This window comes from Physella acuta, unplaced genomic scaffold, assembly GCF_028476545.2.
Source record: "Physella acuta isolate Inbredline_101_S28 unplaced genomic scaffold, ASM2847654v3 ptg001061l, whole genome shotgun sequence".
Lineage (NCBI taxonomy): Eukaryota > Metazoa > Mollusca > Gastropoda > Physidae > Physella > Physella acuta.
Genome location: NW_026732578.1, coordinates 39,462 through 66,967, shown reverse-complemented (window position 1 = coordinate 66,967; position 27,506 = coordinate 39,462). Strand labels below are relative to the sequence as shown.

The 27,506-nt window shown below is 41.4% G+C and overlaps 2 protein-coding genes across 3 annotated transcripts in view; both read right to left on the bottom strand.

Annotated features, from left to right (window-relative positions):
- LOC131955275 (uncharacterized) overlaps positions 1-27,506 on the bottom strand; it is a 48,487-nt gene that overhangs the window by 10,829 nt on the left and 10,152 nt on the right. The window contains exon 1 of one of the 2 annotated variants that reach the window (XM_059319319.1): positions 19,052-19,128. The exons of the other annotated variant lie outside the window; for it this stretch is intronic. The gene's annotated coding sequence lies outside the window, so the exon portion shown is untranslated. Of the gene's footprint in view, positions 1-19,051; positions 19,129-27,506 lie in introns of those variants that run through there. 2 annotated transcript variants of the gene reach the window in all.
- Positions 20,335-25,316, bottom strand: LOC131955268 (uncharacterized). The gene is given in 5 exon segments (XM_059319308.1): positions 20,335-20,465; positions 20,557-20,812; positions 20,814-22,017; positions 22,343-22,734; positions 25,302-25,316. Coding segments are annotated over 5 exon segments (1,998 nt in total).

Here is a 27,506-nt window from a genome sequence, read left to right as displayed (position 1 = left end):
TACACGCCGGTATCGATGTTAGGATTAGATTTAGGATTAGTGATAAAAGCAGAGCTAGGGTAAGGATAATGTTAAGAATTAGATAAGGGCGTGGCCCAATGTTAGGCTTAGGGTAGTGATACTAGAAAAGAAAAAAATCACCTCCAATAGTTCTTACCAAAGTTGTAATACACCCCTTTAAGCCCAGGTTGCATGGAGTATTTTTCAGGTGAACTGCTGGGGTCTTAAGTTTTTATTTCTGGCAACCCCTCCAGGCATAACCCAAATGGTAAACTTAGACCAGTCCGCTTTGATAACCCGTTTCTTACACACAATAAGAGGGGACGCAATTTCGGTTGTGTCATCAAAAGGGGGATAAGTACGGCTCAGACAGATGGGTTTTTTTTTCTTAGGACGATCGAATTTTTTTTTTGTTAATAAACAATTTGATCGAAAAGTGAGATAAGTAATCCGCGTTAACCCCCAGTTATGCGAGATAAAAATGTGAACATGGGTGAGGTGAGGTTTGTGTTCATTTCGACATGTTGTTTTGTGTGTGTGTGAACCTTTGACATCAGATGCCAAAGTTAAAAAATAAGATCAAATTGTATTGTATCGAAACCATTCTTTTTTTTTTTTTGTTATGAACAGAAAATAATACGAGCTGAGGTCCCTGAACGTGGAGCATTTGTTTGATTAAATTTTAAAGTCCATTGCGTGCTCAATGGGGATGGGTAGGTTTATGTGCGGGGGGGGGGGGGGGATGAGAGTTCCTCATACATAAAAGATGGTAAAGAATTGGAAAATGGAGGGTGGGGGGGGGGTGGGGGGTTGAGAAGGATGAGTGAATAAAATATTCTTCAGGAAGTGTGAGGGATGGGAGGGGATCTAAATAAGAGAGGTGAGGTACCATTTCAAGAACAGGGAAGCGGAATTCACGATGCCAGTGACGTCACCTTTACTGTCTGAGACAGTAGTGTACGTACAGGGGTTGAGGGAACACTGGGGGGGGGGGGGGGGGGAGAAGGGAAACCCGTGAGTGAGCAGCAACCAAAATGTCCCCAGGGGTATCGATGCTTAAATTAAAATAATTACCCCGGCCAACCTCTCACGTGACCGGCCAACCGCCCACGTGACAGAGTGCTCCTGACATCTCCGTGTTAACGCCGTAGCACGTTCGTTTTTTCCGGTACGGTACACTCCTCTGTACGGTACGGTACACTCCTCTGTACGGTACGGTACACTCCTCTGTACGGTACGGTACACTCCTTTGTACGGTACGGTAACTCCTTAGTACGGTAGACATGAGAAATATGGTACAATTCACGCAGTCCACAGTACACTACCCCCCCCCCCCCCCCCACAACCCCGACCCCTACTTAAGCCAGTTACACGGAGACCAATTCAATCAATAACTGAGCCAAACTAAAGTGTATGGGCGGAATCGATTACCGCGAGAATTCGTGATGCAACCATTGACTGTCCTTGACACTGAGGCTAAAAATAGATAAAATTCTTGTCGGAGCTTCAACCTTCCCCACATAGACAGTACTCACCTACACACTGTGGGTATAGTGCTTGATGTGTACCAGTTATACAGTCGGGGGTTCAAACCTTACAACGCCACACCAAGACCTGTGACACAGCTCTACACTGAACACAAATCAATGACACGTACAACGAAACCTTTCAACCACCCAACTGCCAGCCAACAGGAAAACTTCGTAAGGATTCTTCCATTGCAATCTGATGAGCAGCTTCTAAGATGTTTTATAAAACGTGTTACCTGATTACAGATATTAGGCGGATTACGGGATGGGCAGTAGGATAAGACGATGTTGAATATGATGTGAAGATGTAGGATATGATGTGAAGATGTTGGATATGATGTGAAGATGTTGGATATGATGTGAAGATGTTGGATATGATGAGAAGATGTTAGATATGATGTGACGATGTTGGATATGATGTGAAGATGTTGGATATGATGTGAAGATGTTGGATATGTGACGATGTTAGATATGATGTGAAGATGTTGGATATGATGTGAAGATGTTGGATATGATGTGAAGATGTTGGACATGATGTGAAGATGTTGGATACGATGTGAAGATGTTGGACATGATGTGAAGATGTTGGATATGATGTGAAGATGTTGGATATGATGTGAAGATGTTTGACATGATGTGAAGATGTTGGATATGATGTGAAGATGTTGGATATGATGTGATGATGACCACTGTGATGTGTGAGCGATCAGCAGAACAGTGTAGGGATGTGGGATCTTAGTAGTTGTATGCGATTATGAAAGGCACAACAGCAGCACACAACCCTGCTTAGGCACAATATCCTACACAACTATTTCAACACACATACCTACACACTTATAAAGCAGCACACAGACCTACAACATTCGAACACACAGACCTAAAATACTCTAACACACAGACCGTTACGTCTTGATTAGCAGCTTGTTGTATCAAAAAATCAATAATTTTTTTTTATGTTAGACTTTAAACGGACATGCACGGCAAAGTTCACCAGAAGGATCTTAAAATGGGAATATTTTGCACTTTAATTTTTTTTTCAATATCCTGCCCCTAGTAAATATAAGTCTGCTATATTACAAACGTCATTTTTCATCACGACGGTGAAATTTTACGTCACCAATTCATTATTGTCCGTCAAATCGATATGTCGATACACTTAAGGAAAAGGAGAGTTTAAGAAAGCATGGCATTAGTCCTAAAGGTAAAACAGTCGTTGTACACACATTCTAAAGATGTGACATCTCCCATAAATTTTAAGGGGCTTACATTGGTCATTAAGTAGGGGCTATTTAACTTTTGGTGGGAGGAGAATTTGAATTTCCGGGGGCATACTGGTTAAAACTATTTTTAAAAATTTAAATGATATATTATTCTATTTTGTCCCGGGGTAGACGTGCTCGGGGTGGGTGTGGGGGGTGACACTGACTTATCCCCCCCCCTCAACATACAACCTGAAGCAGTGGCGTAGCCAGGATCGTCTCAAGAGGGGGGGGTCCAATTTTTACCCGGGGACAAACTTTTGATTTACACCCCTTCCTCTCCTCAGACTTTTGATTTGCACCCCCCTCATACTTTATATATATATCGATGGGTCTATGGGGGGGTTATGACCCCCCTAACCCCCCCCCCCCTGCCTACGCCACTGACCTGAAGAGAAGACTGAAAGAAACTATTAGTGATACAAGAGGAAGATTCCATCTAAAACAGTCGTAGATCTAGTTGAAACAATCCCTCCAAATGTCAGCTGTTGCTAGATGTATGTAAAACAGGCTGCACTTTTCACTGGTGGACATGTGTATGCCACAACAACTTTTGATGACGTCATTTGTCCCAGTTAAAGTTTTATTATTATTATCCTCCGTATCTAGGTCACCTTCAAAATAATTTTAAATGAATGAATCCAAACGACAAACATGGCGGCCACGCTTAAAAGCGTCAGCAGTCGTTTGATTCATTAGCGGCTTACCTTTCTGTATGTGGGGAATTTTTTTTTTTTGTTAATTATAGTTGAAGAAATAAGAAGTGTTGTATAAACTGCTAAAGGCTCACTTAACATTTGGGGTAAATAAGTTAGATCCTGCGGATAATTTGTCTTCGTGTTAAAAACTTGAGAAATAAAAATGTCACAAATAAATGACATCACGCAGACAAATAAAACCTAAAAAACTTGAGAAATAAAAATTTGACAAATAAATGACATCACGCTGATAAATAAAACCTAAACGTATAGTCATGTGTTGACTTAAGTCATGTGTTGACTTAAGACTTGCCACTAGATAGACTGCAAGCTCAGCGCTGTTTGATCGATCAGCATATCAATACACAACTTGTATTGATTTTTTACTTTTTAACACAGTCACTGAACAACTCACCAACTTGTGAACGAAGAATCTCACGGTACGCAAAGTTCACAATGTGGATTTTTTTTTTTTTTTTGATAAGATGATCCATTAACCGGTTGAAGTAGAGTTAGGGTTACGGTAACCGGGCAACGATATTTTGCAGACTATCGTAAATCTTTATGGCTGCATGGGTAAAAAAAAAATGTATATGTGCCTATAAGGTTAGTAGAAGCACATGATAAGAATCCTAGAATAAAACTGTAACATGACACCAAAAATTGAGAACATGAAAGCGACCTGTTGATGTTATGTTAGGGTCGGGGGAGCACTTTGTAAGAATCCTTCTATAATTAGACTACGACATGACACCAAAATTGAGAACATGAAAGCGACCTGTTGATGGTATGTTAGGGTCGGGGGAGCACTTTGTAAGAATCCTTTTATAATTAGACTACGACATGACACCAAAATGATGTATGGTCTAATTTTAATCCCCGACACAAACACGAGAAGGCCTCCTATGTATGTCTAAGGGTGTGGGCTCAGTTTCAACAATTTCATCTAGTCTATGTCTTGTACACAACTTGTAAGTATGAGTTGTTTGCTTTATAAATATTGTATAAGTACATCATAAATCAAAAGGCATCTGTCTAAGAGGAAATCTTTCAGATATTATGGGCCTAGGAAATAGGTTAAAGGTTAAGTGTAGCCAATCTGTTGTGTTAGCAAAAACACATAACCCTAATCCTAAACACAAGGCTAAGCCGCCAAAACCCTCCCCTCCTAGATCTAGATACGTCATGGATACAAACTGGAACTGTCAGCTTAAATATTCAGACGCACTACTAAAGGACCACATTGGGTGTAGTTAATTAAACCACGACTAATCATCGTGTACTCCGTGTATTCAACATGGGTTAGAACTAGCAAAAAAACAAAGATGTTTACTTGATGGCGTCAAAGAAACGACGCCCGTTACTAGAGAACTACATAAGAGACGTAGTACCATAGGCGAATCTGGGGGTAAGCTTTAAAGTAGGGGATGGGACCGGGGTAGGGCTCTCTCCGATAAATTTTGAAATAAATGCTTTTAGAATACAAAAAGGCCTTTCAAAATTTAAATCTTTTGCATATTTGTATCATTTAAAATATACATATTTTCCGTTAATATTTCCGAATGATATAATTTGTAGAGCTATGGTGGGTATCTAAATGGAGGGGGGGGGGAAGGACATTGTCTCCCTCTTCCCCAACACATTTATATATCTAGCATATATCCGCCCCCACCATTATGCGCCCACTACAGAAGAAAACTGAAAGGCTTTATCTGTTTATGAGTGGCACATCAAACGATTCCATCTGATGAACCAGGGGAAACGCACCAACACCCCCGGGTCAAGCGTGTGACGGCTTGTGACGGCGTGTGACGCTCGTCACACGGCAACGTTCACGGCTGTTGACGTGGACGTGACACGACAGCTAAAATCTCAGACCATGTCGTCGTGTCACGTGGTGATCACGTGTCAGAGGATGTGGTGTTTTGATTGGTAGGTAAATATAGGATCAGTTTAGTGGGAGATTGGTGGTTGGTCCCGGGAAAATGTGCAAACTTTGGTTGGATATTCGTAACAAACAAATACGTTTTGTTGTTAGACTCTGGACATGTAAGTTACTGCTTCAAAGGTGAAATTTTGTAGATACACATTCAGAACACATAAGTCAAATGCTGAGTATAGTAGTAGGAATTTAGTGAAAACATGTGTTGGGATTGGGGTTGTGTTTACATTATATTGCACAAAAATATGACAAATTTGACACACCACTGCATAGTGTACCAACCTTTCATGATAAAATAATGGAGCCAGGTAGTGGTCTAGAAATTGAGTCAAATAGTGGAGTCTAGAAATTGAGTCAAATAGTGGAGTCAGAAAATGGAATAAAACTATAACACGTTCGTCTGAAGTTAAATCTAATTTGTCCTCCCCCTTACCTTCGAGCCTCACCCCCCCCCCTTTTCCCACTCTCCTAGACAGTGCCAATGGAAAAAAATGTGATGCTTATGTAGACGGGTCCGGCACCTCAAATACTAATTCAATTTCTGGCAAGCGTACAGCTAGGAGCAGACGACATGAGGATGATCATGGAGTGAGGGTGAAGGGTGGAGGGAGGAGGGGAGGGTGGAGGGAGGAGGGTGGAGGGTGCAGGTGCTGTCTCCTGAAGTCGTCTTGAGCCTGTAAAATTACCCACTGCATGGCTTAAAAAAAGACATTCCCCTAATAAACAAGATAAAACTACACTTAATATGCGTCATATCTCTACAGCTTTATTTGCCTTTACAACGACAAGTTTAGTACGCCTACGAATGTGACATTACCATTACGACATGTACGGTGTTTAATGTCGTAAAATGGAACTTCTGCCCGGTAGATTTAGTTGTGTTGAGCCCTAGTCTTCGAGCCCGTGGGCAGTCTGTTTGTGCTAAAAGCTTTTCACTTCCTGATCTCAATGCTATTATTTATGTATTCTTCCCCGCGCCCCGGGGTGGGGCGACTTTTATTTATGTATTGTTCCAGGCTCCCTGGGGGTAGGGAGACCATTGTTTCAAGGGCTCGTGGGGCTAATGAGAAATCAATGTCAATAAATCCTCAAAGTTTTGTTTCAAAGTATGTGGGTGATTTTTTATGGTCTGTAACACGTTGATCAACCTTTGTAAGTGTTGTGGAACCCAAGTAAATGTGGCCAACCAAACTGTGGCCCAAACTAACTTAAAGTGGCCAAATCTATGTTAATGTGGCCCAAACTAACTTTACGTTGTCCAGTGTAAACTGAATGTGCCTCACCTAATCTCATGAGATCTAACCACGACTGTGATAACTCCCTATCTTCGTCTTCCATAAAAGATAAATAAGTTTTAAAAATTAGATCAAAGCTAGCAGATAAATCCTACCAGAATTGTATGAGAAACTGTCCCCCTCCACCACATTAACCTCCCTCCCCCTCCCCCTCCTCAGACCTGACCCCTGCCACAGCAAGCAGAATCAAGTTCTAGGATTCCAATCTATGCTGAACTCTCGCCCAAATTCTCTTAAATCAACATCCACCAGGCGGCCATGTTGTGTATCCTAGCAACACCCCAACCACACCAGCCGTATGATAATGCCACCGTTTCCATCACAATGATTCCTGCATCAGTCTAAGATATCAGATTCCTGGCGCCCCCTATCTTGCGATGTTCTGCCCTGCACTGACAATAGCCGAATAAGGATATTGTCCTAGTAGCATTTAGTCGCGGTTGTGGATAATCTTCGTAATAAGATTATATTTACATCATTTACATACTCTACGCCATTTACATCCTTTACGTCATATTTACATCATTTACAAACAAATGAGAACGTTCTAGTGACGCTTAAGTCTTCATATTTTTAGATTAATCAGCACATACGTGAAGTGGTTTATGAAATCGAATATGGGATTGTTTTGTTATATATTTATTTATGTATACCTTTGTTATACGATTATTTGTTGTATCTATTTCTGCACTCAAACGTCCGAGGCATAGAAACTAATTGATGTATGTTCAGAAAAACTAATTACTTGATGCTCCAACAAACTAATTGATAGATCTGCAAAGAAACTAATTGACAGATTTTCCCCAAAACGAAGTCATTGTTATTCGAAGAAACTAATTGATTGATGTTAAAACAGTTTTCTGGGAGCGTTAATACCAAATGCAGAACTCTAACACAATGAAGTGTACAAGTAGACAAAGAGATATATGGAGCCACGTATTAAAGTCTAAATATTGGGATCGAACTTCACAAATGTGGGTTGACGGGGGGGGGGGGGATATTCAATGATGTAGGCTGATGGGAGGTTGGTGGGATATTTGACGACAACTCCGTAGCGATCAAGCATAAACAGAGCTTATATTATGTAAGGTGTGCTCATACGTAAACAACGGTCATTTGACTTGAAGCAACCTTCTAACCAGTCATGTGACTTTAAGCACCACTCCAACCACAGTCATGTGACTTTAAGCAACACTCCAACCACAGTCATGTGACTTTAAGCACCACTCTAGATGTTCAAACTAAAGACATGCAGAACGTTTTTTTTTTAAATGGGGGTCAGGTGGACAAACGTAGATTGCGTCACGTTGCAAATGAAGTCCATAGTTAGGAGTGAGTTAATCCCAGGTAATAACTAATGGACATTATATATATATATATATATATATATATATATATATATATATATATATATATATATATATATTTAAACACTGTATACCATCAATGGTATATACAACCTATGAGCACCATATGTTTTCTGTCCACCTTACATGGTATGTTTTCCGTGCTCGTGATAACAGGTACAACACCGCATTGTTTCTAAAACAAAAGCAAATGTTCGACCATCAAAGGATTGAATGCTGTGTTACGCTACGTGCATTGGATAGATTGAGTTACATGACACAATCTGTGGATTGTATTGGATACATGTTTTTAAGGGTTTAGGGAAGAGAGCAAACAGTTGTAGTGTGAGGTATCACGGCAAACATGCTCGATATAAAAATATTTCTAAACAACGTTTTTAAATGTATCGGGATTAAGCTTGGGTTACCAGCAGATTAGGGATTTGAAATGATATCAAGTTTTGATGTCAGAGTTTTGAATGGTGTCAGTAGAATGTTATCCGGCATCAGCCGGCATCATTACGATATAAAACCAGCATCAGCCGGCACCATCACAACATACAACCAGCATCAGCCGGCACCATCACAAAATACAACCGGCATTAGCCGGCACTATCACAAAATACAACGGGCATCAGCCGGCACCATCACAAAATACAATCAGCATCAATAAACACAAAAAAGCTAAAGTGTAACACCATCAGCAAGCAGGAAACACCATCAGCAAACACCACTATAGGTGTGTCAAGCACTGGGTACCTAAAATTACTCACCAATCAATACAACACCACACAACACCACCAATCAATACAACACCACACAACACCACCAATCAATACAACACTACATAACACAAGCTTACATAATGTGTAAGCAGATAGATGTAGTCACCAGCTGTTGTAAACAAAGGGTGACGACAGCTGATAGCGACTACATTAAGCATCTCGCTAGTTGGTTCTATCGAACTGCTCACCCAAATCAACGAATGTTTTATCTGTCTGCGATGTTCGATCGACCGTCATCCTTCACCATTACATACATGCATATCTATATATACATTTAAAAATGAATATGTATTTATATTCAAATGTACGATTACATGAACGTGTAATCATTGACGTTTCTAGGTCGGGTCACATCCGGTGCGGTTTCATAAGGTGTCACCCCCCCCCCCCCCCCCTTCGCCAACGACTATAAATAGCATGTACTAAAACATAGATAATTCGGTGCCAACCTATCTCCAATGCTGTCACTTTGTGTATAATGCTTTAGATGGCTCTGGTGAGTTATTGAACGAATAGGAAAAAGCAGACTTTCTCATTTAACGTTTAGGTATTTTTGTTTTGGTGTCATCCCATTGGATGACGTCACCAGGTGCGTCCACACTTCTCGTACTCAACGTGTGACACTACTGCGTGTATGTGAATGCGTATCTGTGTGCGTATGTGTATGTGAATGCGTAAGTATCTGTGTGTGTATGTCTTTGTGTATGTGCATACATATAATCAGAAGGGGCGAATACTTATTAGTAGGTTTAGGTTTCGATTACTTAGCCTATATTTAAAAGCTTTTTATACCCAACAATTTTTAGTGGCGGGCACCACCTATTATAAATCGACAAACTCCTTCCAGAGGCGTAGCGACCCTTCCCATCATCCGGGGACAAAACTTTCGATTTGCACCCCCCTCAAACTATTGATTTGCACCCCCCCCCCCCCTCAAATTTTAGATTTGCACCCCCCCCCCCCCCCCCTCAAACTTTCGATTTCCATCCCCTTCAACCTTTCAATAATGTTTATGAAAAAAATTCTGTCTCTGTCGAATAGTGAGAGGCGGGCACATACGAATCGTTCGGCGGGCGCCATGGCGCCCGCGGGCACGGGGTTGGGAACCCCTGGACTAAACAGTTTTTTTTTTCTCTACACAGTGTTAAAGTTTGTGTTCTATCGGTGAGGGAGGGGAGGGGTGGGTGGGACAACGTTTACCTACCTGGTGTACTAGCGGCCTGGATAAACCCCTCTTTCCCCCCCCCCCCCCCCCACCAACACACACAAACAGAGGACAAGATCATCTCAAATAGACGATATATTGACCCGCGAGGTGTCGCTGATTATTCAAAGTTAATCCGTCATACACGAAGGGGGGGGGGGGGGGGGGGTTAAACTGAATGTACCTGTGTTGGAGGTAGGTAGAGATAACTACATAATAAGGGGGGGAGGGTCGGGAGGTTTAGGGGAGTGCCAGTCTGCCAGTACGACCTTGAGGGTAGAGTCTGAGTTTGACTATGTTAGAGTAAGTACAGCCCAACTACACAACGGAGGGGACGTTATGGCAGGGTAAAATGGGTGTCATGGATTCCAACTTAAGGCTATCTGGATGGCTTACGTTCATTGCGGGGGATAACTGCTGATTGTTGGTTGAAAAAGTTTCGGGGATGTATAGGAAATTGACAACAGTAGAATTATTAAAATAAATTAAAATAGTATACCAACACAAATTATCTTCAATATTGAAAACTCCAATAAACAATGATGTACTAAACAAATATACATGACACCGTGTTTCCTTATATGAGAAAGATACCATTTTGTTGTTTGTTGACTATCATGTTGTACGCCGATTGTCACTATATTACTTGTAAATCTTTGGTAGCTATAATAAATAGACGTGTATGTTGAGGTGGGGGTTTTTAAAACATTCTTTCAATTAAAAAAAATCCTAATACACACAAATAAAACCAACTGATTACATAGAGTCAGAGAAACGTTTTATGTAAAGGAAAAAAATAACCAATAAATCAATCATCATCATTCAGTAGTTACATCACTGGTCGCATGACCTAGCTACGTTCTTCCATTCATCACGGAAAAAATAAAGCGCTGACTCTGGGTTTTTTTCATGGAGTGGCTGTAGAAGACATAGATCTAGTACTTCAGACTTGAGGGTCTTGATGGTAGAGAGATAATTGGGGTTTTGGAGGTGTAGTGGGGTGTATTCAAGAGGTGGTGGTGATGGTGAAGGCGGTGATGATGGGGATAATGATGTTGATTAGGAAGATGATGATGAAGATGATGAAGAATATGATGATAATGATCACGATGATAATATTGAAATTATGATGTTTATGATGATGATCATGATTATGATGGTGATGATGACGGATGATGATGGTTATGATCGTGATGATGATGCAATTGTGATGATGATGATGATGATGAAATTATAATGTTTATGATGATGATGTTGGTGATGATGATCATGATGATGTTGATTATGATGATGATGATGATGATGGTGATGATAAAGATATTGATTATGAAGATGGTGGTGGAGGTGGTGATGATTACGATGATGATGATGATAATGATGATGATGATGATGATTACGATGATGATGACGATGATGATGGCTATGATGAAAACACTATAGGATCGAGATAGTTAAGATGTGTGTTCCAGCCCATGATTTATTATCCCTGTCTGAACAAAATCTAAAGAAAATATGCAGCTACTCCATTGGATTCAACTGTAGGGTGAAGTTTCTAGAAGCTTTTTATAAAAGCAGTGGTGGATTAAAGACACGAACCCCGACTACACAATCGGTTCTAGGGTCCTCGGTTTTCCACTAATTATCAATTTATTTGCGGAGTTTCATCGATTTCTTCATGTTTTATATTTAATTTCCCCAATTATATGAACGTCAACCAATTTAATTATTTCAGCATTTTGGGGGAAGCCATATTTTTTTCCTTTTTTTTTAAATATTTTGTCGAGAGCCTACCCCGTATAGTTAGCAGAGGGGATGGGGGGAGTCTTGTAATCCTAATTATAGAAAAATATAAATAAAATACATCGAGCAATATAGGCTACTTGGCGGAGCCGCAGAAATTGTATCGCCAGGGGCTTTACATTAGCTTAATTCACCTCTTGATAAAACTAATACGTATTTTATATATATATATATATATATATATATATATATATATATATATATATATATATATATATATATATATATATATATATATATATAAAGGAGGAAAAAATATGTCTGTGATTATCAGAATGAACGCCAAGAAGATAAAAAAAATAGATTAGCTTTTCCCATCCAAAAATCGATTACAGAAGAAAACGAGATATTCTATTAGGGAGAAAACTATCTTCTTAAGCATAAGAAAATACACAATTTTTTAAAAAATCAATTTACCTTTAACCTTAAGGGATGATGTATGGGTAACCCAAAGACTGGTACCCCAAGCTGGCCTCTAATTTACATTTTAATAGCCAAGTCTTGGGGCGCAGTGCCTGCTGGGATTCCATTTTAACTCACAGCTTGCGGCCGTCTGTCAGATGGACTAACACGCTGACAGTCGGGCACGTCAAAATGTCAGCAGTTAGCCCACCCTCGCCTTAAAACCAGAACTAATCTGTAGTCAGTTTTAAATTGTTTTTTGTTGTTTTTGTTGGGTTTTTGTTGTTGTTGTTGTTGTTGGTTTTTTTCAATAATTTCAATATAAAAGAAGTTGCCAAATGATGTGGACCCAACAAAAGAGCGAAAAAAAATCCCTTTTGGGAAAACTCTGCTGGATTTAGATTAATAAATGTCAGAACATTGTTAAAGAAAGCTCAGTTGGGAATTAGTCAGTGTTTAGGAAGATCATAATAAAAACGTGTTTAATGAACACTGGTGTAGATCAATGCTCCGCTAAACAAGTAACAGATAGGCATTGAAGGGGGGGGGGGGGGGTAACGACTAATGGAGTAAACACCGATGATCCAAAGTGGGGGGTGGGGATTAAGGAAAGTGGTAACATCGAAGGTAACGATGTATTAACAAGAAAGGGTAACGATGGGTGGGGAGGGGGGGGTTATAAACGAATGGGGTTACGAAGGGTGTAAAGATGTATTAACTGTGGGTTTAACGAAGGGCGTAAGCTAAGTGGAAAAGTTGTAGGGGGGGGGGACTATTTGGTTTTGTGACAAGTGTGGATAACACTTGGGGGAAAAGAACAAACAGTTCCAGAAAGTTGGCTACGAATTTTAGTTACACAGGAAACCGGAGGCCTACATACAAAACAAACCAACCTAGGCTAGGCGATTCTAAACACATAACGAGACACATCTATTATGCTTATAACACTACCGAGCACACAGGCACTAAAAGCATATCAAAAGCTCTCAAGGTACACACCGTGCCTCCTACATTAATCTTTCACAACTTTAGACGTGCTATCGGCGGCCCGCGGACCATACACGTATTGTACAACCAGCAAAAAAATATCGTTACGTATCAGAAGGTCTTTTCAAACCCGCCAAACCATGTTTATGTAATTCGGGACTTAATGTGTTTATATACAATAGCAGCTTAAAACTAGGCTCATGGTTCGCAGTGTCAGCAGTTACTGGTAAATTTTAACACAGGCAGTTGGTGCTAAAAATTTAACATTGTTTTTTAGGTGGCTTGTAAATTCAGAGGAGAGATTTGTTTGGGAAGTGATATACCATGTATATGTTGATGGTGGGATGGTCAGTGTTATATAGTGATGGTGGGATGGTCAGTGTTATATAGTGATGGGGATATGGTCAGTGTTATATGGTGATGGGGATATGGTCAGTGTTATATGTAGATGGCAGTATGGCGGAGTGGTCAGCACACACTGGTTGTGAAGAGATTTAAATAAGGCGGTGTATATACATGCTGGGTGCGATTTATGTGGTTCACCATACACACATACTTGCATAAAGCTACACATACAGGCGAACCTACCTATACAAACACATAAATATACATGTCAGACATACACATGGTCACCTCCCCCCCATATATATATATATATATATATATATATATATATATATATATATATATATATATATATATATATATATATATATATATATATATATATATATATTCGAAAACCTACAAATTGTATACACTTTAACATTAAATACACATATATAGTTCCTAAACATAAGCATACACATACAATTATTCCTACATAAACATATCCACGTAGCTACACTTAGACAGACTCACCCACTACCTTACATATCATACACAAATTATACATACGAATCTAACCATACCCAAATATGGATATTTTTTGTTTACAGATATATTCCTATATAAGGTATGCAATCAAAGCAGAAATCAATATCTTAAGTGCTTTATTCAATCGATTAAAACTGGAGGTGATATTTTTAAGAAGTCTATAAGATCAGGTGGGTGAGGTAGGGGGTAAAATATCACATAATAATCTACCAAAGGTTAAACGTTCTTTGTTGAACAATTGATCGGAGAAAACATTCACGGGTAGCTCTAGACAATCACAGGCAAGTCTACTATGAACAATCTTTTTAAATATTGCTGTAGTCTTTACTTGAAGACGCGTTGCTTAATTTACAAAATATTGTTATATGTAACACGTCACCAACCTCAGTCACGGATTTCTGCGACCCCCCCCCCCCCTTTACAGCCCCTCCCCACCCTCACCTACCACTACCTCTAAAGTTATAACATAGAACTGCTATGGGACCCATTGTACCAATTTGACATTAATTTACATCCAGCGTATTCTGCTTGGTGCAGAGGCGTAGCGATGGGGGGCAGGGGGGTACATATGTCCCCGGGCGCCGACCTTAGGGGGCGCCAAAATGGGTTGTAAAAACAAATTAAAATGTCATTTTAGCTGCATTTTTGCAGTTTTTAGGGGGGGGGAGTTTGAGGGGGGGGGGGGGCAAATCGAAAGTTTGAGGGGGGGTTGCAAATTGAAAATTTGCTCCTGTGGGGGGTGCCATATTGAAAGTTTGTCCCCGGGCGCCGGGAATGGTCGCTACGCCTCTGGCTTGGTGAAACTATCTAGAGTTGTAGAGCTACTGTTTTTATTTCCTTTTCTAACCCAGACAATGATAAGCCATTCGAATGGTTTTCTGACTTGAATATAAGCGATAAAAATATCCTTAGAGTGCAATAAATCCCGCGTAACAAGACACCCTGTTTGTTCAATCAACCTAAACCGTTGAAATATGAATCATCACTGTAATACAGTTTGTGGTTTAGGCTTTATGGGTGAAGTGTCTAACTGAAGTAGCTAGGTGTAGCTATTATAGCTGTACTCAAGTATGTAGAAGTAGCCTTCTTAGAGGCTTCATTACAGTGGCTAGCTGAAGTAGCTAGGTGTAGCTATTATAGCTGTACTCAAGTATGTAGATTTAGCCTTCTTAGAGGCTTCATTATGGTGGCTAACTGGAGTAGCTAGGTGTAGCTATTATAGCTGTACTCAAGTATGTAGAAGTAGCCTTCTTATAGGCTTCATTATAGTGGCTAACTCGAGTTGCTAGGTGTAGCTATTATAGCTGTACTCAAGTATGTAGATTTAGCCTTCTTAGAGGCTTCATTATGTTGGCTAACTGGAGTAGCTAGGTGTAGCTATTATAGCTGTACTCAAGTATGTAGATTTAGCCTTCTTAGAGGCTTCATTATGGTGGCTAACTGGAGTAGCTAGGTGTAGCTATTATAGCTGTACTCAAGTATGTAGATTTAGCCTTCTTAGAGGCTTCATTATAGTGGCTAACTGGAGTAGCTAGGAGTAGCTATTATAGCTGTACTCAAGTATGTAGATTTAGCCTTCTTAGAGGCTTCATTATGGTGGCTAACTGGAGTAGCTAGGTGTAGCTTTTATAGCTGTACTCAAGTATGTAGATTTAGCCTTCTTAGAGGCTTCATTATGGTGGCTAACTGGAGTAGCTAGGTGTAGCTATTATAGCTGTACTCAAGTATGTAGATTTAGCCTTCTTAGAGGCTTCATTATGGTGGCTAACTGGAGTAGCTAGGAGTAGCTTTTATAGCTGTACTCAAGTATGTAGATTTAGCCTTCTTAGAGGCTTCATTATGGTGGCTAACTGGAGTAGCTAGGTGTAGCTATTATAGCTGTATTCAAGTATGTAGAAGTAGCCTTCTTAGAGGCTACATTATGGTGGCTAACTGAAGTAGCTTTTATAGCTGTACTCGATAAACCACTTGATCTAATTCCCTTTGCTGGCTAGTGGCTACCCTAAAATTGCCTGATTACTGGCTACCCTAAAATTGCCTGATTACTGGCTACCCTAAAATTGCCTGATTACTGGCTACCCTAAAATTGCCTGATTACTGGCTACCCTAAAATTGCCAGATTACTGGCTACATCAACGAGACCAAATTTACTTGAGACTCAATACGTAGGCTAGACTTTCTAGCTACATTTAGCTAGCTAGTTTACCTATGTAGGTTACATTTTCTAGCTACATTTTTAGCTAGCTAGTTTACCTATGTAGGTTACATTTTCTGGCTACATTTAGCTAGCTAGTCTACCTATGTAGGTTACATTTACTAGCTACATTTAGCTAGCTAGCTAGCTGTCTATCTAGACTAATTTACTAACAACATTTAGTCAACTCTGTAGGCTACATTTTCATGCTAACCAAAACACAACTTTAAAATTCAATATATTTTCACTTACTCAATGTATTAAAAAAATATTTTTACGTAACATAAGTAAACGTACAAAACGTAAAATAAAACGTCAGTACAAGAAATGTTTTGATGTTGACTCAACCAATGACACCCGATCCTCACATTTAGCCCGGGACATGAACGTACTATGACACGGGGTGTAAGGATCTACAGTTACCGACGGTCCGTTGTGTGACCAGGGTCCTAAAACTAGTGAATATAAATATAGACTTTCACCCGTGGCGCGTTAATGAAAAAAAAAACGACGAGGGCTGCGATAGGGATGACTCGATGACAAGAATAAAATACTTAAAAAAAACTTTTTAAAAAACCACGTTTTTCTTGTGGACTAAAAAGTAGAAAATAACTATTTACATACATTTGATGACAAAAAACGTGGGTACGTTCACCATCAAATTTCCCGACCCATCTGCCCGACCCACGTTTTTTGTCATCAAATGTATGTAAATAGTTATTTTCTACTTTTTAGTCCACAAGAAAAACGTGGTTTTTTAAAAAGTTTTTTTTAAGTATTTTATTTTCTCCTTTTTAGTCCGTTGCTACACATGAAAAACGTGTTTTTTAAAAAAGTTTTTTATATAGTTTATTTTCTACTTTATCTAATGACTTGATTAAGTATGAATTGACTAAGTGTTTATAAATACACGGACTAAAAAAATCTTGAGCGACCAGGATTCGAACCTGGGTTGTCGCGGCCACAACGCGAAGTACTAACCACTATACGATCACGGCCAGCGCGCTCACATCGATTGGGGCCGAAGTAACTGTGTCAACAAGCCTCCAGTCTTGTCGGTATCTTTAGAAATCATGTCCTCAATTTTATGGTCCTTTGGGCGTAATTAAATTAAGCTAATTACGGTCTCTAATTGCTAGTTTTTATGATTGCATCTGAAATTGTTAGGCGAAAGTAACCTGCATGCCAAATTTCAGATCTATAGAGCAATCAGAAGTGGGCTAATTTTCGATGTCAATTTTAACAACAAACACACGCGAAGCTGAGTTAATAAAAAATACTTAAAAAAAACTTTTTAAAAAACCACGTTTTTCTTGTGGACTAAAAAGTAGAAAATAACTATTTACATACATTTGATGACAAAAAACGTGGGTACGTTCACCATCAAATTTCCCGACCCATCTGCCCGACCCACGTTTTTTGTCATCAAATGTATGTAAATAGTTATTTTCTACTTTTTAGTCCACAAGAAAAACGTGGTTTTTTAAAAAGTTTTTTTTAAGTATTTTATTTTCTCCTTTTTAGTCCGTTGCTACACATGAAAAACGTGGTTTTTAAAAAAGTTTTTTATATAGTTTATTTTCTACTTTATCTAATGACTTGATTAAGTATGAATTGACTAAGTGTTTATAAATACACGGACTGAAAAAAATCTTGAGCGACCAGGATTCGAACCTGGGTTGTCGCGGCCACAACGCGAAGTACTAACCACTATACGATCACGGCCAGCGCGCTCACATCGATTGGGGCCGAAGTAACTGTGTCAACAAGCCTCCAGTCTTGTCGGTATCTTTAGAAATCATGTCCTCAATTTTATGGTCCTTTGGGCGTAATTAAATTAAGCTAATTACGGTCTCTAATTGCTAGTTTTTATGATTGCATCTGAAATTGTTAGGCGAAAGTAACCTGCATGCCAAATTTCAGATCTATAGAGCAATCAGAAGTGGGCTAATTTTCGATGTCAATTTTAACAACAAACACACGCGAAGCTGAGTTAATAAAAACGTGTTAATAAAAACGTGTTAAAAACGTGTTAAAATATTACTTTAATTTAATTTATTTTTTTGGGGGGGGGGGGGGGGTGATGTAACAGGTAGGCCTAGTCAGCTGAACAGCTACATTAGAGAGGCGAATGTTAAGCTCAGTGTTAGAAATTTGGCATGGGTTCAGAGGCGTAGCGAAGGGGGGGGGGGGGGGGGGAGGGCGGGGGGTGCGGACCGCACCGGTTGACACCATTTAGGGGGGGGGGGTGACACCAAGGCAAAAAATAGAAAAATATATAGAGAAAAACTTGAGGTGGGGGTGCAAATCGAAAGTTTGAGGGGAGGTGCAAATCAAAAGTGCCGCACCGGGTGACACCCGACCTCGCTACGCCACTGCATAGGTTAGATGTGTTTCTAGAAAGATGACAAGCTAAACAAGAGACCTCGGTGTGCGGTTAATTCAATACGGTGTTTAGTATCTAAATAATATACAACACATTAAAAAACGCATTTAGAAAATACCTTTAGATCTACTTGATACAGCTTGCGCAATGGATTCTATTTCAATCTACGAATAACTTAATATGGCGGTAGTATTTAAATATAATTTTATTAATAGATAAACATGCCTGCATAGGGTGTCATCCAAATCAACAATAATCCTCGCTTTGTTGCGCCGTTGAAAATGACACGACTAGACTAGGCCTAGGCCTAACTAATACTAGCAGAAGTGAAAACCTGTTCGAACCTACCTTTAATGGCAGGCGTTGTCAGACCAACAGATGTTGTAAGTCCGATGAGAATTGCGACAGGAAATACACAGGTGTTGGGGCGGGAGGTGGGGGGGGGGGGGGTGAGCGACTGGGCTTGCCGCACCACACGGAGCACTTTATGATGAGTAATTAATTAATAATCGATTTCAAAAGTCACCAAACACACGGACACACACACTTCGTTACCGCGATAGTAACAGATATCCTCACATGAATACGTGTGTAGTTCTATTTCATATCGTTGAAATTTTATTAGGCCAACTGTTGGCTGGTTATAGTAAGCTCTGCAGGTTGGAGAGTATGTTTCTATTAATAGAACCCCGCCAAAATTGAAGACGGGATGAAAGAAATGGTAATCCACTACAAGGTAGGTGGGCGGGGCTATAGTGTGACGTTGGGGGGACTAGTGATTGCCGGCAAATGGCCCGTTCAACACACCTCATTCACGGGTGGCTGTTTTTTGTTATCTATCAAGACTGACATCAAATGCGTCCCGAGATTTTTTTTTTATTGGAGTTTAAAAAAAACCTGTTGGATGAGTTCGAAGGCTTTTTTTTCAAAACTAACATGTGACTCTCCGGTTTAATTGACTGGTCGGATTGTTGTTTTATCAAGGAAATGGTGAGGCTTGGAGGTTCAGATTCGAGACCAGCCTCTCCATACGTGTCATTAGTAGGACAGTCGAGCACCTATGCTATCCCAACACGACCCTGTGTCAAAGGCCTTGTTCCATATGTCACACTATGTTAAATGACGTTTTTGTATGTGACACTGTGCTAAATGACACGGACCATTATTAGACTAATTCTAAACAGCAATTAGTTCCAGTGTCACACTATGTGTAAAAAAAAAAAAAAAAAAAATTATTTTATAATTTGTCAAAGTCGACGTCACACTGTGCTAGAGTTTTTGTGGCACATTGAAACGAATCTACAAACACAAAACTAACACAGCGTAACATTACTTGTAACTTGTTCATGGAAGAACACACGTTATGAATCAGATTTTTCCCTGTATTGGTTACCCCTCCCCCACCCCACTCCTTTTCACGCCCTCCCCCTTCCTCCCACAAGCACAACACTTACAAAAGCCGTCTAAATAACCTGCCCAAGGCTGGAATTGTTTGCTATCGTGGTGGTACTTGTTCTAGATGGATTTGCCATTTGTAGTGCGGACAAAGCAGAATAGAAAGACCAAATACACGGCAGTAAGGACATAACAGAATAGACTGACAACATAAACTCCCGCCGAGGGGCTGTCTATTAGAGTACCAATTGTATGGCGTCGTTGTTGTAATGTCGACCAGATGATTGGGACACAAAATGGCCTCGGACGATCATTGGTAGTACTGGAATTTGTAGTACTGGAATTTGTAGTACTGGAATTTGTAGTACTGGAATTTGTAGTACTGGAATTTGTAGTACTGGAATTTGTAGTACTGGAATTTGTAGTACTGGAATTTGTAGTACTGGAATTTGTAGTACTGGAATTTGTGGTGCTGTAGTTAGTTTGTGGAGCTGTAGTTTGTGGTGCTGGTGTTTGTGGTGCTGTAGTTTGTGGTGGTGGAGTTTGTGGTGGTGGAGTTTGTGGTGCTGGAGTTTGTGGTGGTGCTGGAGTTTGTGGTGGTGCTGGAGTTTGTGGTGCTGGAGTTTGTGGTGCTGGAGTTTGTGGTGGTGGAGTTTGTGGTGGTGCTGGAGTTTGTGGTGCTGTTGTTTGTGGTGGTGCTGGAGTTTGTGGTGGTGGAGTTTGTGGTGCTGGAGTTTGTGGTGGTGGAGTTTGTGGTGCTGGAGTTTGTGGTGGTGGAGTTTGTGGAGCTGGTGTTTGTGGAGCTGGAGTTTGTGGTGCTGTAGTTTGTGGTGGTGCTGGAGTTTGTGGTGCTGGAGTTTGTGGTGCTGGAGTTTGTGGTGCTGGAGTTTGTGGTGGTGCTGGAGTTTGTGGTGGTGGAGTTTGTGGTGCTGGAGTTTGTGGTGCTGGAGTTTGTGGTGCTGGAGTTTGTGGTGGTGCTGGAGTTTGTGGTGGTGGAGTTTGTGGTGGTGGAGTTTGTGGTGGTGCTGGAGTTTGTGGTGGTGCTGGAGTTTGTGGTGCTGGAGTTTGTGGTGGTGCTGGAGTTTGTGGTGCTGGAGTTTGTGGTGCTGGAGTTTGTGGTGGTGCTGGAGTTTGTGGAGCTGGAGTTTGTGGTGGTGCTGGAGTTTGTGGTGCTGGAGTTTGTGGTGGTGGAGTTTGTGGTGGTGCTGGAGTTTGTGGTGCTGGAGTTTGTGGTGGTGGAGTTTGTGGTGCTGGAGTTTGTGGTGCTGGAGTTTGTGGTGGTGCTGGAGTTTGTGGTGCTGGAGTTTGTGGTGGTGGAGTTTGTGGTGGTGCTGGAGTTTGTGGTGCTGGAGTTTGTGGTGGTGGAGTTTGTGGTGGTGCTGGAGTTTGTGGAGCTGTAGTTTGTGGTGCTGGTGTTTGTGGAGCTGGAGTTTGTGGTGCTGTAGTTTGTGGTGGTGGAGTTTGTGGTGGTGCTGGAGTTTGTGGTGCTGGAGTTTGTGGTGCTGGAGTTTGTGGTGCTGGAGTTTGTGGTGCTGGAGTTTGTGGTGCTGGAGTTTGTGGAGCTGGAGTTTGTGGTGCTGTAGTTTGTGGTGGTGCTGGAGTTTGTGGTGCTGGAGTTTTTGGTGGTGGAGTTTGTGGTGGTGGAGTTTGTGGTGGTGGAGTTTGTGGTGGTGCTGGAGTTTGTGGAGCTGGAGTTTGTGGTGCTGGAGTTTGTGGTGCTGGAGTTTGTGGTGCTGGAGTTTGTGGTGGTGCTGGAGTTTGTGGTGGTGGAGTTTGTGGAGCTGGAGTTTGTGGTGGTGCTGGAGTTTGTGGTGCTGTAGTTTGTGGTGGTGGTGTTTGTGGTGCTGGAGTTTGTGGTGCTGGAGTTTGTGGTGCTGGAGTTTGTGGTGCTGGAGTTTGTGGTGGTGGAGTTTGTGGTGCTGGAGTTTGTGGTGGTGGAGTTTGTGGTGGTGCAGGATTTTGTGGTGGTGCAGGAGTTTGTGGTGGTGCAGGAGTTTGTGGTGGTGCAGGAGTTAGTGGTGGTGGTGGAGTTTGTGGTGCTGGAGTTTGTGGTGGTGGAGTTTGTGGTGGTGCTGGAGTTTGTGGTGCTGGAGTTTGTGGTGGTGCTGGAGTTTGTGGTGCTGGAGTTTGTGGTGCTGGAGTTTGTGGTGCTGGAGTTTGTGGTGGTGCTGGAGTTTGTGGTGCTGGAGTTTGTGGTGCTGGAGTTTGTGGTGCTGTAGTTTGTGGTGGTGGTGTTTGTGGTGCTGGAGTTTGTGGTGCTGGAGTTTGTGGTGGTGCTGGAGTTTGTGGTGCTGGAGTTTGTGGTGGTGGAGTTTGTGGTGCTGGAGTTTGTGGTGCTGGAGTTTGTGGTGCTGGAGTTTGTGGTGCTGGAGTTTGTGGTGCTGGAGTTTGTGGTGGTGCAGGAGTTTGTGGTGCTGGATTTTGTTGTGCTGGATTTTGTGGTGCTGGAGTTTGTGGTACTGGAGTTTGTGGTGCTGGAGTTTGTGGTGGTGCAGGAGTTTGTGGTGGTGCTGGAGTTTGTGGTGCTGGAGTTTGTGGTGCTGGAGTTTGTGGTGGTGCAGGAGTTTGTGGTGGTGCTGGAGTTTGTGGTGCTCGAGTTTGTGGAGCTGGAGTTTGTGGAGCTGGAGTTTGTGGAGCTGGAGTTTGTGGTGGTGCAGGATTTTGTGGTGGTGCAGGAGTTTGTGGTGGTGCAGGAGTTTGTGGTGGTGCAGGAGTTAGTGGTGGTGCTGGAGTTTGTGGTGGTGCTGGAGTTTGTGGTGGTGCAGGAGTTTGTGGTGGTGCTGGAGTTTGTGGTGGTGCAGGAGTTTGTTGACGCGAACGTCATTTGCTCTGGTCTCGCTCTGTAGACCCGTGAACACGACAAAAGCCCTTGTCTTATGGGGGGGGGGGGGCATGGCCTATCATCGCAGCGGGTTCGATTAGGGTTTAGTTCAGTGTCATTGATCAAATGTTTAATGGTTATCATTGGCTTTAGCTCAGTAGTTTTAAATCTATCTTTAACTCATCAAATCAGTTTTAGCTCAAAATCAAATAATGTGCTTAGCTCGAAGCATAGCCTACAAACGATCTTAGCTCAAAATAACTTTGGCGACACGTATAACTAACCTCAGTTCAAAACATCCAATTGACCTTAGCTCAAAACATCTAATCGACCATAGCTCAAAACATACAATTGACTTTAGCTCAAAACACCCAATCGACCTTAGCTCAAACCATCAAATATACATTAGCTCGAAACATCCAATCGACCTTAGCTCAAAACGTTCAATCAACCTTAGCTCAAAACACCCAATCAACATTAGCTCAAAACATCCAATCGACCTTAGCTCAAAACATCCAATACACAGTAGTTAAAAAATTCCAATATACGTTAGCTCAAAACATTCAATCGACCTTAACTCAAAAACATCAAATCGACTTCAGCTCAAAACATTCAATCGACCTTAACTCAAAAACATCAAATCGACTTTAGCTCAAAACATGCAAACGACCTTAGCTCAAAACATCCAATCGACCTTAGCACAGCAACCAAACAAGTCCCATGTGTTCCAGCATTAGCCTGGCATAAAGCAGATCAAAAGACAGGGCTAGGTCGGGTGGTCACACAATGTCTGAACGTCTGACGTTTATGTCGTACCATCTGAACGTCTGACGTATATGTCTGGCTAATGAGACCAGCTAAACACCATAGGTCGGGTGGTCGTACGTCTGAACGTCTGACGTTTATGTCGTACCATCTGAACGTCTGACGTATATGTCTGGCTAATGAGACCATGTAAACACTACTGTATAGTGCCAACACGGATACAACAGAGGAAACAAAAGGGGGTCTTAATTTCAACATCAGCGGAGTTGATTGTTCCTTAATGTGTTTACCTTGTTCACCCCCCCCTCCCACACACAGCCAATGATTCACCTCGGACAACCAAGGAGAGGTCAAGATAAATTACCATGATACAGCTAACCCTATTCAACCCGAAATCGGAGCGAAATTTAATACACGTTGTACAAGCGAAGTTCTTTATTTCAAAGATTTTTTTTTCTTGAAGACAATCCCCATGGAATAAAAAAAAATGTCGTCGTATTAGTAACCGTAGGTCCTGCTTTCAAAATAAATGTAGATGTTTAAATTTTTAAAAAATTAAATATCCTATGTATTTTGATAAATGGTTCGCGGTCTCTTTGTGCTATTAATTCAATGAGAGTGGTTTCTGGTTCTCGTGAATTTTTTCTGCATTACGTCTGTGTGATTAGGTATCACAGGGCCGTCATTGTGTACAATGTAAGCCTGTTGATTGGACGTTGTGAACTACAAGTACAAAAAATTAACGTGTTTACATGTAACATGTACACAAGGGTCGGGTGAATCATGCTTGAGAACCACCCCCCACCTCCCCCTCCACCACCTTTCATCTCTTCAAGGTCAAACGACGTGTATCTAAATACGGTCGTGTATTTAAATTTCACTGGCAGTTTAAAAAATGGATGAAAAAAAGTATTTAGATCTAACTCTTTCCTAATCTTGAAAATTATATTTAGAAAGGTAAGGATGAGGGGGGGGGGGATGATGGTAATTCTTAACCCCACCAGGCTTGAATAATACATCAGGAATCGTATGCAAGATTCAATCAAGGATATTCAATGGATATGTAAGGTTTAGGCTTAAAAGCAGAACTATAAATAGCCAGTGCAAATACATAGCTCATTAGATGCAGGAGTAGGTAGTGGTCAGGTGGGGGTGGGGCGGTGTTGTTTGGAAGGATCTGAGAACACAGCCAACTCTGGTACCGGACGTCCGCACCTTTTAGCTATGAGATGGACGTGCTATCCATCTGACCAGTTGACTCAAGTGAGTGTACTGAGTTATTAATAGCAAAGAAGGTGATTATGAATAAGATAGGGTGGGTACTACTAGACCGTATAATAATGTTAAATTAGCATTAACTAGAGATCGACGATGCGATGGAGCAAGGATAGGGTACGATTTAATCAGATCGCGTTGTGTTAGGCAAGAAAGATGGTGATGGGTGACAGCCGACGTAAGATGGTGATGGGTGACAGCAGACGTAAGATGTAGATCCGCTCGTGCTAAGTTCGTCAATGTTACGACACGGATGATTGAACACCAGCCGGACACGTCAGGGCACAGATCTAGAGAGTGAAGACATACCTGTGATCACAGATCTAAACAGTGAAGGCATACCTGTGATCCAGACATTTGCATACACGTCCAGGTTATAGATATAGAGAGCCAAGGCATACCTGTGATGACAGATCTAGAGAATGAAGGCATACCTGTAATCACAGATATAGAGAGTGAAGGCATACCTGTAATCACAGATATAGAGAGTGAAGGCATACCTGTGATCACAGATATAGAGAGTCAAGACATACCTGTGATCACAGATATAGAGAGTGAAGACATACCTGTGATCACAGATATAGAGAGTCAAGGCATACCTGTGATCACAGATATAGAGAGTGAAGGCATACATGTGATCACAGATATAGAGAGTGAAGACATACCTGTGATCACAGATATAGAGAGTGAAGACATACCTGTGATCACAGATATAGAGAGTGAAGGCATACATGTGATCACAGATATAGAGAGTGAAGACATACCTGTGATCACAGATATAGAGAGTGAAGACATACCTGTGATCACAGATATAGAGAGTAAAGGCATACCTGTGATCACAGATATAGAGAGTAAAGGCATACCTGTGATCACAGATCTAGAGAGTCAAGGCATACCTTTGATCACAGATCGCGAGAATGTAGCCATACCTGTGATCCAGAAATTTGCATACACGGCCAGGTCAAGTGCTAGGTCGGTTCTATCAACCCACCTGAGAGCTTGACGTCACGGATCTCGACACGGTCGGTTTGGTTGGGCCGTGACAAGGATCACCCCTGTTGGGGGGGGGGGGGGTAGTAGGGGGGCTCGTAAGGTATTCATCAACATACAGGTTGGCTGGTGACGTCACGAATCTTCCTGTGTCATGTATGATATAAATATCTTAAACAAGCAGATGTGTGGGCGGTGTGTGTTTGTGGGTGGGTGGGTAAGTGTGTGGGAAAATAGTGATAACAGTTGATACAGTGAATGAACTTTTTATCTGTAACTTGGAGCTCAGTTTGATGCTTATCAACGTATTGTAAATTACCTTCGTGAATGTGGTCCAACTCATTTTTTGTTGCGTCAGCTGGACTGAATTTAAAAAAAAAGATTACATTTGTTTTAAACTTAGGTCGCCATTCTCAGTATCCCACTTCATTTTTTTTAATATGTTTGTTGCGTCCATTTGCTGATGAGAAATGGCAGTGTGTTATTGTTTTATTAAGTGAGTTGTGTGGAAAATTGAGTGGGGATTTGTGAGGAAATAGTGGGGGAGTTGTGGGGAATAACTGTAAACAAACATCTGGTGGAATGACAGGTTGGGATGTTTCTGTAGTAAGGTTGAAATTTAGAGGATGTTTCTGTAGAAAGGTTGAAATTTAGAGGATGTTTCTGTAGTAAGGTTGAAATTTAGAGGATGTTTCTGTAGTAAGGTTGAAATTTGAGGGCTGTTTCTGTAGGAAGGTAGAAATTTAGGGGTGTTTCTGTAGAAAGGTTGAAAATATTTGTACAGACAAGCAACTGAACTTTGAAATTTCTATGCGGATTAATTACGCTACAACTGAGTCTTCTGTGCCGGCAGAAAAATGTCACCATTGGGGTGTCTGAACAGTCAAGACACGTCACCATGGTGATGGTTGTAACAAACTTCAACATTCTGGTGTCTGAACAGACAAGAGACGTTACCATGGTGATGTCTGAACAGACAAGACACGTTACCATGGTGATGGTTGTAAGACACGTCACCATGGTGATATCTGAACAGACAAGACTCGTGATCTCTAAGACAGGTCCAGACTCAGATGCCGACAGCCACCAATGATGAGAGAGCCGGGACTTAATCGAAAAGATCAGCCAACTTAATTAGAAGCCGTCAGCGAGTCGGTATGCTGATGTAAAGCGTCTTGTTATTTCATGTTTACACTGGGAGGGGGTAGAGGGGGGTAGAATGCTGGACATGTTCGTGGACATTTTGTCGTCCCTGGACATTTTATCCTCCCCGGAGCAATGGAGGAAGTTATTGTTGTGACCGGTAACCGGATTCTCACTGGAGGGGGGGGGGGGGGGGATTAACTGAAGGGGTTGGGAAGTCAATGTTAGGTTATTTTCGTATCCGTGAGTCAAGGAGTCAGCAATAGGATATTTCTCCAGCAGTCAGTCTCAGGGTTCGGGTGTGGGTGTTTGTGTAGGAGGGGGTATCACAGCATGATAAAGGAGTTCTATAAATCTAGCATGGCGTCTATCCGTAATGAAGTTGGTAGTTGATTTCATTGGTCAGATCAATCA